Raw genomic sequence first — 13,027 nt, forward strand, 5'->3', positions numbered from 1 at the left:
CAAAAGTTGAACTTTGTGGACATTTAATTTCGTGGTTCTGCCAAAGTCTGTATGCATGTCTATGGAAAATTTGTAATTCTTTGATCATTTAAATTCATGGTTCTCCTGTACCCACGAAATCCACGAAAATTGGTATCCAACGAAAAATAATGAATCCACAGTATTTATATTTTAGATGAGTATTGTAAGGTAACTACATGAATAATATTACTTTTAGATAACTATTTTGAGTTAACTATTAATAATACATGAATAATTTCAAATTTTGCAGGGTAAGAAATCAGAAGGACGTTATTCCTCTAGATTAAAAAGAACCATGTCTGATGAAAGCTTACATAACCAGAAGTTCAACTCTGGGCCAATAAAACTAGAGACACATTTAACTGATGTTATATTTACAACAGCTTCTCCACCACAAAATAAAGATCCGAGGTATTAATTTATGTTGATTTTGTCTTTGTTGAATGTATGAACTTTGAAGTTCAGGAGGATTGTTCTGTGAAAATTAGAAGTTTTGTGGATTTTTTATTGGTCCTGTGTTGCCACAATTTCAGTTGTATTAAACCACAAATGACTGTCGTGATACAAAAAGGTCTGTGACAATTATTTGACAATTTTTCCACTGCTAATAAGTTTCCCTGCTACAAAACAAGTTGATTAAGTTAAAATTTGCTAAGTGGTGAAATTTCCTATTTCTGTTGATGATTGTGAATTCCCTGTAATTATCTCTTTGTTTACTTTATATATGTATTGCAAATAAGAATGTAAATGTTCTATGTTACCAGCAATCACCCTGTTTCACATTGAATTACTCAACACTTAAAAGAGTGATTTTTAAATGAATCAGATTTTTTGTACTGTAGATAATATATAAAATTGAGAATGGAAATAAAGGGAATATGTCAAAGAGACAACAACCCGACCATAGAAAAAAACAACAGCAGAAGGTCACCAACAGGTCTTCAACGTAGCAAGAAATTCCCGCACCCGGAGTATATATACCTAGGAGTTTAGTTCTTTGTTTTGTTCAAATTTGTTTAAAAAAAGAGTACACCAATAAAATTAGTCTACCCACTACAAAATTGTCACAACTACATATTATTGTCTTAAAATTTTTGAAAACAAATTTTAAAGGCATTTATATCATCAAATTATTTTAAATGGTATCACAAAACCAAATTAATTCAAAATATTTTGGGGGTTAGATATAAATATATAAATAATTTGCATACACAACATTGAATACAAAAAACGTGAATTTATTATTATAAACATTGTTCTCTAAAGAAGAATATAAAAGAATTTTTAGTGAATTTTTTTGTATGGAGTAACTAAAATGACAAAAATATATTTTACAGTAAAAGGCAGTCACCAGCAGTGCCAGCAGAAGACAATCAAGCATTAAGCAGTAGTGTTCCACTTCCAGAATCCACTTCAGGATTAGAGTGGTCAAGTCTAGTCAGTGTGGCTACAAAAGCCATTGAAGGTGAGTCATTCATACATACCTATAGTGGTCAAGTCTAGTCAGTGTGGCTACAAAAGCCATTGAAGGTGAGTCATTCATACATACCTATAGTGGTCAAGTCTAGTCAGTGTGGCTACTAAAGCCATTGAAGGTGAGTCATTCATACGTACCTATAGTAATCAAGTCTAGTCAGTGTGGCTACTAAAGCCATTGAAGGTGAGTCATCCATACATACCTATAGTGGTCAAGTCTAGTCAGTGTGGCTACAAAAGCCATTGAAGGTGAGTCATTCATACATACCTATAATGGTCAAGTCTAGTCAGTGTGGCTACAAAAGCCATTGAAGGTGAGTCATCCATACATACCTATAGTGGTCAAGTCTAGTCAGTGTGGCTACAAAAGCCATTGAAGGTGAGTCATTCATACATACCTATAGTAGTCAAGTCAGCATAGCATTATTAGTACAGGGGAATACTTATGAAAAGATTATCTAGGTTTAAGTAATATCTCTGATTACTTAATAATCCAGTTTAAAATCATCCACACAGGGTTGGCAAAATCCTGGGTTTTGTGAGTATTGCCCAGCTCAATGGGAAATACTGGGAAAACTCTGGTTTTACTGGGTTTTACCGGGTAATACTGGGCAATACCAGGTAATATGCAATACTGCCAAATTTTTTTAAGATATTTATAAAAATAAGACATAAGAATTTGAATTATAAAAAAATAAGTTTACTTGTTTGAAACCCACTTATAATACAAGTGACCGTTGCAGTGTACAAAATTTTTAAATCTGAGAAAGTATTGTTCTAGCAGCTCTGAGACAAAGTAGTGTACATGAAGACACATTATACAAATAGGAAAATCTTTTCTAATATAATGCACCAAAAAAAAATTATATTGCCATTCTTTCTAGACTAGTTAAACTGTTGAAATAAAGCCTAAGAATTCAATTCAAAAGACCCAATAAATTCAAAAGTATCATTTACCAACACCTTAAGAAGCACAACCATCCTTTTAAATATTTAGCAGTTCAACCTTTAGAAGTAGTAAATAAGCAGCCTGGTGAATCGCATTCAAAGTTTGTACGATCACGGAAAATAATTGAATTAAATTGGATTAAAAAATTACAGACAGTTTACCCTCTCGGTCTAAATGATAATATCATGGGAATTGGTAATATATCTAGAACCAATTCCGTTAACATTTTGGATATAGTTTCTAAAACTGTTCGTAAAAAACGTTCTCACGGTCGTAGAACAAATCGCAATCAAAGAAAATTTCGGGCCAATCATACCAATATTTCGGACCTAATTTCTATTTCAAAAAACAACGGCAGACATTATCTGTTAACAAAACTCTGTTCGTTACCGGTTAATAAGTTAAATAAAACTTTGGAGGATTGCAACACAATTTCATATAGCAGTCCTAAGTATGAAATTGTTCAAATTATTATGGCATATTGTTATTCTAAATTATTTCCCAAAATTGATCGCCCTGAAGATCATGAAAAACATTTTATTAAAATTAAGTATGTCAATAAAGGCTTTGATTTTGTAAATATTGCCGGTATATTTAACGACCATTCTGTTAAAGAACAAATTCCTGGATATTTTGACAATACTGAGCTACCTCTTATTTGTTATATTTACAAGAAATCTACCCAGAAATTTGTGTTTAATTATAGTCAATTGTGTAAAGATGTTAATATCAGTGAAAATACACCTACTTCATGTAATTGCAGTAATTCCGAATATATTTATGGCCCCATTTCCCATGTTATAACAGGAGATCTTAACATCGTTCAAGACCGAGAGTTAAAATCATTCCTCAGTAAAGGACCTAAATATCGTCCCCCGTCAATTATTAATTGGAATGAGTGTCGTAATATCATCCACGACTCACTCCATACTTACTGTATGAAATGGATAAAACGGGAAAAAGCTGACAAAAAATCTTTGGACTCTTTTTTTAATTCAGTAATGAAGATAGTTGATAAACGTATTCAACATTTTAAAGAACATTTTACTATAAACAATTACAACAATAAACCTATTTCTCGTATCAAACATAAACTAAAAGAACTAGCCAAGGAATTTGTTTTTGTCCCGGCAGATAAAGCTGCTAATAATATTATTATTGTTTGACGTAAATTTTACATTGAGGTTCTGAAAAAGGAAATCACCAATTCACCAACATTCCAACTGACTCCATTTTCAGAATACGAAATCTGTAACAAACATAAACTTTTAGGCACCGCTTTACAAGCAGAGCCAAATACAATGAAAGTCCCAACTATGTATTGGCTTCCGAAGCTACACAAAACCCCTTACAAATATAGATTTATTTCGTCTTCAAGCCATTGTTCAACTACTAAATTGTCTATTCTTCTTACCAGCACACTTGGTACAATTAAAAACCTGATAATAAATTGTTCAAATAAGGCCTTCGAAAATAGTGGAATAAATTACTTTTGGAGTGTCAAGAACTCGTTGGAAGTACTTGATAAATTGCATGCTTATATTGGTGATTTTGAATCTGTTCAAAGTTTTGATTTTTCTACCCTGTATACCACATTGCCTCACATTTTCATTAAGAAAAAATTCACACACCTAATTAAATGGGCATTCAAAAAATCAGAATGTGAATATATATGTTCAAACTCTTTTAGGTCATTTTTTAGTAGCAATAAACAAAAAAACTATGTTAATTGGACATGCTTTGATACTATATATGCCCTTGAATTTTTACTAGATAACATTTTTGTTCACTTTGGTGATTCCGTATATCGTCAGATTATCGGAATTCCAATGGGGACTAACTGTGCACCACTTATTGCGGACCTGTTTTTGTATTGTTATGAGTTACAATTTATGACAAAAATAAGCAAAGACCCATCGAAACAACATCTGATAAACAAATTTAATAATACTTTTAGATATTTGGATGATATTTTGGCTCTCAATAATGACGACTTCAGTATGTATATTAATGAAATTTATCCTGTTGAACTTACTTTAAATAAAGCTAATACTAACAATGACCACTGCCCTTTTCTCGATCTTGATATCTATATCACTAATGGAAAGCTGAATACTAAAATTTATGATAAAAGGGATGATTTTTCATTTCCTATCGTTAATTATCCGTTTTTAGATGGTGACGTTCCCTTGTCACCATCTTACGGTGTTTATATATCTCAACTTGTACGATTCGCTCGTGTATGTAACAATGTTTTAGATTTTAACGAGAGAAATTTATGTATTACTGAAAAATTATTACACCAGGGTTTTCGATATCACAAACTAGTCAAAACATTTACTAAATTTTATCATCGGTATAAAGACATTATTCGTAAATATAGCTCAACATGCAGACTTTTAATACGTTCAGGTATTTCACATCCAATTTTTTATGGTAATATTCTTTATAAAGCACAAAGGTGTCAGTATTCACCTCAGAAACTTACAAAACCTTTGAATAGACTTATTAAGAAGGGATATAATTACGATACTGTTGTCAAGTCATTAAAGATTGCATATTTTGGCGTTAATATTGAGTCACTGATAAGGTCTTTGCATCGGAACTAAACACATTTATTCTAAAAACAGTTGTTGGCATGACACGGGTTATGTTCTTCTCATATATGTTATGATGGTATGATACTAAACCCCTAACGGGAAGGATTGTGCCTGATGTTCATATGATGAAATCATAATCTTTCAGTCAGTTTAGTTGAAGTCTGGAGCTGGCATGTCAGTTAACTGCTAGTAGTCTGTTGTTATTTATGTATTATTGTCATTTTGTTTATTTTCTTTGGTTACATCTTCTGACATCAGACTCCGATTTCTCTTGAACTGAATTTTAATGTGCGTATTGTTATGCGTTTACTTTACTACATTGGTTAGAGGTATAGGGGGAGGGTTGAGATCTCACAAACATGTTTAACCCCGCCGCATTTTTGCGCCTGTCCCAAGTCAGGAGCCTCTGGCCTTTGTTAGTCTTGTATAATTTTAATTTTAGTTTCTTGTGTACAATTTGGAAATTAGTATGGCGTTCATTATCACTGGACTAGTATATATTTGTTTAGGGGCCAGCTGAAGGACGCCTCCGGGTGCGGGAATTTCTCGCTACATTGAAGACCTGTTGGTGACCCTCTGCTGTTGTTTTTTATTTGGGCGGGTTGTTGTCTCTTTGACACATTCCCCATTTCCATTCTCAATTTTATTTTATAATTTGTATTTTTTTCACAATAGCTAATACTTATGATGCTTATTATCAGTGATCCACAGGTTATCAATATCAAGTTCAGAGTGCACAGTTTGAGTTAATGTGGCTAAAATGTGACGAGGTTTTATGCTGACTAAGCTAATGCAATTCAAGAAAAATGTTATGCACACTGAAAAAATGCAATCTGAAAATGCTATGACACTCAAAATGCAAAACATATGCCAATTATTGCTGAGTGTTTTCAACTTTTATCAAAATCATGAAATTCAGCAAAGTAATCCATGTTATAAGAGTGATAAGTTATAGAACAGATTCCTCACAGAAATAAAACACATATTTGTATAAAATGGTTATCTTTTTTTTAGTATACATAAGAAAAAACCCAAATCAGGACTTTGGGTAATTTTTTTGTTTTTGTTTAGTAGACTCAATAAAAAAGGTTGAAAAATCTGGTTTAATTTTTACTTCAGATGTACAAGTATCTCATTTTAGATGATAATGTATGCTGTTGATTGTCTGTTTTTCTGTTTATAGGTAGTACAAGTAAATCCAAGCCAATGGAAACAAAACCAATCAAACATGACAATGTACCTATATGGAGATCTGTAGTAGCCAACCCACAAAAAAGAATCACAGAGTTAGAGGGTAAAGTCAACCAGCTGGAAATAGATCTGGCAAAGGTAAGGGACTTAGAACCAGGAACAATAAATTATGCTTATCATAGAATGATAGATATAAGAAGATTTGATATGAGTGCCAATGAGATAACTATCCATCCAAGTAACAATTAGTAAAAAGTAATCCATTATAGGTCAAGGCAGAACATTCAACACAGAGCCTTGGCTCACACCGAACAGCAAGCTGTATAGGGCCCCAAAAATGAATAGTGTAAAACTATTCAAACAGAAAACCAACTGTCTAATCTATATAAAAAAACAAGAAACAAGAAAAAAATAAATGAATCACACCAACAAAAGACAACCACTGAACATTAGGTGAACATGTAACATAGCTGAATAAAACTGTATTATGTATTTTCCAGTTCACTCTTGAACTTCCTGCTTACTGAATACTTCAATTCTTTCACATAATGGAGATTGCCTGAAATTATCTTCCCACTTTTCACAGAAACTACAAATCAAGGTTTTCCGAAATTTGAAACAAACTTTCATTTTAGCATACTTTACTATGTGAAGCATTTTTACATCCACCAATCATCAAATTTTTATTTATCAAATACTTTAGCTCCGATATAATTACTAAGCAATAGCTCACAGTTCAACTAACTTCTGATTTCTTTAGACATTCATTTCTTTTTGATTGACATGTATATATGTTTTGGTAGAAGAACATATTTAAAATGTTATGATTGCATCAATGAAGTCCTAATTAATGTCTATGAATCTTTTCTATTTTAGGAGACAAGGGAAAATGCAACCTTGGAAGAGGAGGTTCAAGAACTAAGGGCTGAGAATGCCAGGTTACAAGAGGAATCTCAACAGGCTGCAGCACAACTCAGAAAGTTTACAGAATGGTTTTTCAAAACCATTGACAGAACTTGATAAATTTTATTACCTCCAATATAGGAGAATATAACTCAAATCCAAACCATGTGATGGTTGATCACTAAAATGGGACAGTTTGAATTTTCTGTTTGTGTTGGCAAGCTGCTGGAAATCAAAGGTCATTCGAAGGATATATATAATCGTGGTACAGGGGATCATTTAAGATCTTCTGGTTTATTTGAGACTTGAATTCATAGGAAGTTAGTTATAAAAGACAGTCTGGATATTTTGTTGGAATGATAGATCATATCATGTTTTGATCTGATGAAGTTTTAGTGTTCATTTTGAGGGAGTATAGCCAATATTTTTTTAAAACATTGATTATTTGATCCATGAAGTTTATTTTCTAAACAAAAGCATAACTTATCTTGATTGATATTATGTGCCATGTATAAAACAGCATACTTAAGAACTCTCTTACTAAGACTTTAAAACAAACAATTAAAACTGAAATTCACAAATGACAGTTCTTCAGTGGTACATATTGTATTCATGGTTTATAATGGTTTGGGAATCAAAATTTTGTGTAAAATGGAGCCGATTCATTAATATGACTTAAAATTTTAACAAAGAGAATACATGTTTTTTTTCGAACTTTGTTATAGGAAACGTTAACAAACAAACAAACGTCACACTTTTTGATGTAACGGGTACAGGGAAGTCACAAATGATACAACTTGACAGAATTTTAATATCAAACTAATTTGAAGGTTTAAGATTATTTAGAAGTGCCTGTGAAATATTGTGATCTTGTCTTCCTTAATGCATGTATATCTACACCTTAAACCATATGTTCGTTCACAAAAATTATTTTTCAGATTTTGAAAAACTTACGCAATAGTTCACGCCCTAAGCATCTATCTATTGCATCTGCATAATGAACAAGGAACATAACTCCAACTAAAAAAATGTACTGGAGTGATCGTTATCTCCCCTTCTATCTCCACAAAATGTGAGCTATTCATGCAGAGATATTACGTTTTAGTACCTTTGACTTCATACCCAATGCATACAGTATACCTATAATGGTTTACTTTTATAAATTGTTACTTGGATGGAGAGTTGTCTCATTGGAACTCGCACAACATCTTCCTATATCTATTATATAAACAAATTTGAAAATTCGAACTGAAATAGCAACTTCCATGATTCAAAAGACAATACTTAAGATCTGTAAGAGCAGTATTTAAAATCTGTTGGAATCTGTTATGTATGAGCAAGTTACATATGTACTTTGGTAGGAACAAGGCAGCATCATTCTTTGTAAATAATGCAGATAGTTATCATTATCATCAAAATACAGTTTGTAGTTTTAACCTTTGAACTCATTAACATTAGATAATTGAATTTCACTATTTTAGACAAATCATTATTTTTATATTTGTAATTTAACAGTTTCAGATGTGTAACATTTGTATATTATCAATTTCATGTTTTGTATAAAGCAATTTTAACGTCATGGGTCTGTTTGATTACTTTGTTTTAAACGGACTGAATGCCATGGGTCGGTTTGAATACTATATTTTAAATTTGCTTAGCCTTTCAATTTTATTTAGAATTTTTTTATGATATATCTACATGTACATGTAAATGCAGAATATTTGAAATGATATCTATACCAAAGATATAAACTTTGATTTTATTACAGCTAAATTCATTATGCATGTAGAGCAAGACTTTGGTTCACTTGCTTGCTTTGTTTGTATATTGTACAATTATATTGGGATAGCGTCCATTGAATTTAGATATTATATATACAGGTTTAAATATACCTATATATATATATATATATATATATATATATATTGTTTGAAGATGTCAATTTTAATATCAAAGCTTGAATAAAAGTTTATACAAACAAAGCAAGTAAGCAAATCAAAATTTTACTCTACAAGCATTAGGAAATTACCTGTAATGGTAGATCTGCTTACAGGTCATTTGCAAGGTGTATCTGTACTACAGGTATAAGCTTCCAACATATCTATTTTAGATTGAATTATCATAAAAAAATCTTTACTTTTTTATTTACATCCTAGACAAGGTTACCGTGGGTTCATTGATTGTTAGCTATTTTTATATTTACCACCTTTGCTTTTTCTGATTTAGCAGGGTATAATAATTGTTATCTAGAGGTTTATTTTTTCTTTCTGTCCATGGTTGTGATAAGAATACTCAAGTAACGTGATATAAATCCATGATACACATATCATACTACAAGACATTGTGCCTTCTACAAACCATTGCCATAATGTACATATATTGTTATCATTAATTCTTAATCACAATTTTTAGTAGTAGATTCATTCATTAAACCGTGTATATTTTATGAATTGTTTAATATAAGAAGGCATCTTGGCTCAATGTTCATGATAGTGTCCCAAGTTCAGGTTATACCAGTTAAGATTTATATTTGTACTTTTTTCTGAAACAATTCAGCAAAATTTTTCTTGCAAACATATTCAGTATTCAGGGTGGATTTAATAGCTGCTATCGTTGGATATTAGATAATGTTATAATTTTATAATCAACTCTTTATTCCGTAAAAAAAACCAGATCTAAAAATAATGCAGCATACCTATATTATTTGTACGTGTTGGATTCTGATAAACAATGAACAGGTACCGTTTTGTGGGATAAGAAAGAGGATTTAGGGCTTTGATCTGTCCGAAGACAGGTCAGATATTTGAATAAGTTTTGTAAGTTAAGCATCCAAAGTTGAACAGACTTTGTGTCATAGTTAATGAGGGGTTTTGTTGATTTAGTTTTGATTTTAATTTTTGAATAAATTTTGTATCCAAGTTTTTATAAACAATGTTAACATGCCAGACAGATTTACTATATAAGGAAATTATTATTCAATAAAGCAGTATTAATATTTGATAAAAGAGCAATCACTATATAGATATATAATTGAGGCCACACCAAAGTTATTAGTTGTTTCATTGACGTGCTTGTTTTTACAAAAGGTTGATTAAAATTTAGACAAAATTTTTCTCCATTTCCTAATTTCACTGTTTTAATCAGATGTGGAACTTTTAGATTTAAAGCTACTTTAGCTTTCACTAAAATAAAAAAAAAAAAATGAAAAATGATGAATTTGTGTCCTAAGCATATTTTGGGCTGTTTTTTTTTTTTAAACCTCCATAAAAAAATAAACAAATGTAGCTTTCTAATATTTTGAGCAAAATAAAATATGACCAGCTAATTATTTGGTGTGGCTTCAAAAAAGATATTATTTAAAGAGAAGTATATATTGTTTTTGTTAACTTTATATATATATGGAGCAGAGATATGTATATTATTTTACTATTGATAGAAATATTTATACACAACATGAAAGGAAAATTTAAGTTTTAACTTTAGCTGCACAGATTATTTTTTTGTATAACTTTTAATAGCTTCAAACTTCAAATACAAAGTAACTCAAAATATATATTAAAAGGAATCACAGAATGCTATTTACAGAATAGTGCAGAGTTTAATATAGTGGAGAATCCACCAAGTCATCTATTTTCACATAGTTAATGCTAATCTCCAAAGTATTCTTAATTATTATACTGACTTTCATTTATTTACAAAACCAGTATAAAATCAATCTCAGACTATCCATTTTTGAACAGTAGCACGAAACTGAAGAGAAGTTCTCAATACTCAAAAGGCTCCCAATAATTCTTTAATGAGTTGCTTTTCAGATTTAGATAAGAATTGCACTATTAAAGCTCTGCTTACTTGTTAGAACATACAAATGACTATTGACAACAGCAGCATAAACTATTACATGTATTAGGCAAAGGAATGCGATTTTCTGAAAATTTATTTGAACTATTGTTTGCCAAAATGAAAAAAAAGAATTTTCCAAGGACATTCTGACAGTGACTCTTTGAAGATCATATTATTATTGGCTTTGTTGATGTTTTTAGCCACACATGTATATTGTGCTATGACATACAACATGTAAAGGTCTTACAAATTATTTAATTGTCATTATTTTCACCTCTACTTTTACTTGTGTTTCTATTTGTCAATCCAAAATAAAAATTGTTTCCTCTCAGGATATTTTCATGTTTGTCATTTGTATTCATTGAGATTTTTAGTTGTTTCCAAATTCACGTAAAAGAGGAGGTATTCAATCTTCCTAGGAATGTTTGATATTCATAAATTGACAATTGTATGATTTTTTATCCATTTTCAGTCAATGCATATTTTCTTAATCTTTAAGTAGGGATTCTGTCATTATCCTTACTAGATTATTATTTCTTAAATTAGGATTAATTTCTTTAAAACATGTTCCTGATATATACTTAAGTTTCTTTGTTTCTCAGTATTTTATGAAAACATGCTATATGAAAACACTTGTTAAATGTCAATAAAATGTCCCACATTTGCAAAAAGAATGTTTTATTTACCTTTACCAACTTTTTAATATGATGACATTTTTCTTGAAATCATAAAGATATATTTTAAGATTTGCTAATAAAACATGACATCTGCTAGCATGACATTTCCAATTTCATGTCACAAAGGAAAAAAAATGTTTGTTTTTAATTTTTAAGAACATTTGAAGAAAGGTATTCTGATAAACTAACAGTAACTCTATGCCATCAATGATAAGTTTTACTGTGCCATTTTAGTGCTTGGCACATCTATGTTATGTTTTTGTCGTTATCTCTGATTGTCCTGTTGTTGTTAATTGTCTAGTCGTTTTATTTATTCATTACATCAGGGACTATAACCTTTGTAAATATTAAAGTTTATAAAACACTTTGAATTGTCTTTGTTTATTTTGCTTCAAGGCTTACAAATGTAAATGCAGAAAGAAAAAAAAACTGGACTTGTAAGCATATAAGAATATGAAACTTATAGCTAGTTGAAAGGAAAAAAAGACAAAATATTTCCATACACCAAATATGGTTGACCTATGGCAAATAGTATTAGAAAAAAAGACCACAACTCAAAAACTGTACTTTGACCACTGAACCATGAAAATGAGATCAAGGTCAGATGACACCTGCCAGCTAGACATGAACACCTTACAATCATTCCATACACCAAATATAGTAGACCTATTGCATACAGTATAAGAATAAACTGTTATCACAGAGATATGCCTCGCCTTTTTCTACTTTTGATTATGCAAATGTTGAAATCAACATAGCGATACTTTAACATCTTACACAATGAAAATATTCAAAGTCAATGAACCATGACTGAGTTACATGGCTAAACAATCTCCATGTAAATGAGATGTGCCAATGCTTATACAACTGCATACCAAATACCATCATGACCATTGACTTGTCATAAGTTGTTCCCAAATCTAAATACAAACATTAACTAGAACAAGAGTGCACACGCTGAAATGTCTCGCCTTCTATACTAATCATTGATATTATGTTGATAGTCCTAAGTATAAAGATTTATTACAACTGTCACATAAACTTAACATTAACCAAGATAACTAAACAAAGACCAATGAACCTTGAAAATGAGGTCAAGGTCAGATGAACCATGCCAGGCAGACATGAACAGCTAACAATGCTCCTATACAACATATATAGTTGACCTATTACTTATAGTTTCAGAAAATAGACCAAAACACAAAAACTTAACACTGTGCAATGAACTGTGAAAATGAGGTCAAGGTCAAATAAAACCTGCGCGACTGACATAAAGATAATAAAATATTTCCATACACCAAATATAGTTGACCTATGGCATATAGTATTAGATAAAAAGACCAAAACTCAAAAACTTAACTTTGACCACT

The 13,027-nt window shown here is 30.8% G+C and overlaps 1 protein-coding gene across 5 annotated transcripts in view; it reads left to right on the plus strand.

Annotated features, from left to right (window-relative positions):
• The window catches only part of LOC143068965 (signal-induced proliferation-associated 1-like protein 2), a 49,610-nt gene extending 37,582 nt beyond the window's left edge, over positions 1–12,028 (plus strand). For all 5 annotated transcript variants that reach the window (XM_076243377.1, XM_076243381.1, XM_076243379.1 and 2 more), the window contains 4 exons: positions 272–432; positions 1,359–1,486; positions 6,230–6,375; positions 7,114–12,028. In XM_076243377.1, coding sequence (XP_076099492.1) covers positions 272–432; positions 1,359–1,486; positions 6,230–6,375; positions 7,114–7,257 — 579 coding nt within the window. In that variant the 3' untranslated portion in view covers positions 7,258–12,028. The remainder of the gene's footprint in view (positions 1–271; positions 433–1,358; positions 1,487–6,229; positions 6,376–7,113) is intronic.
• Positions 12,029–13,027: the final 999 nt, after the last annotated feature.

Source organism: Mytilus galloprovincialis, chromosome 3, assembly GCF_965363235.1.
Source record: "Mytilus galloprovincialis chromosome 3, xbMytGall1.hap1.1, whole genome shotgun sequence".
NCBI lineage: Eukaryota > Metazoa > Mollusca > Bivalvia > Mytilida > Mytilidae > Mytilus > Mytilus galloprovincialis.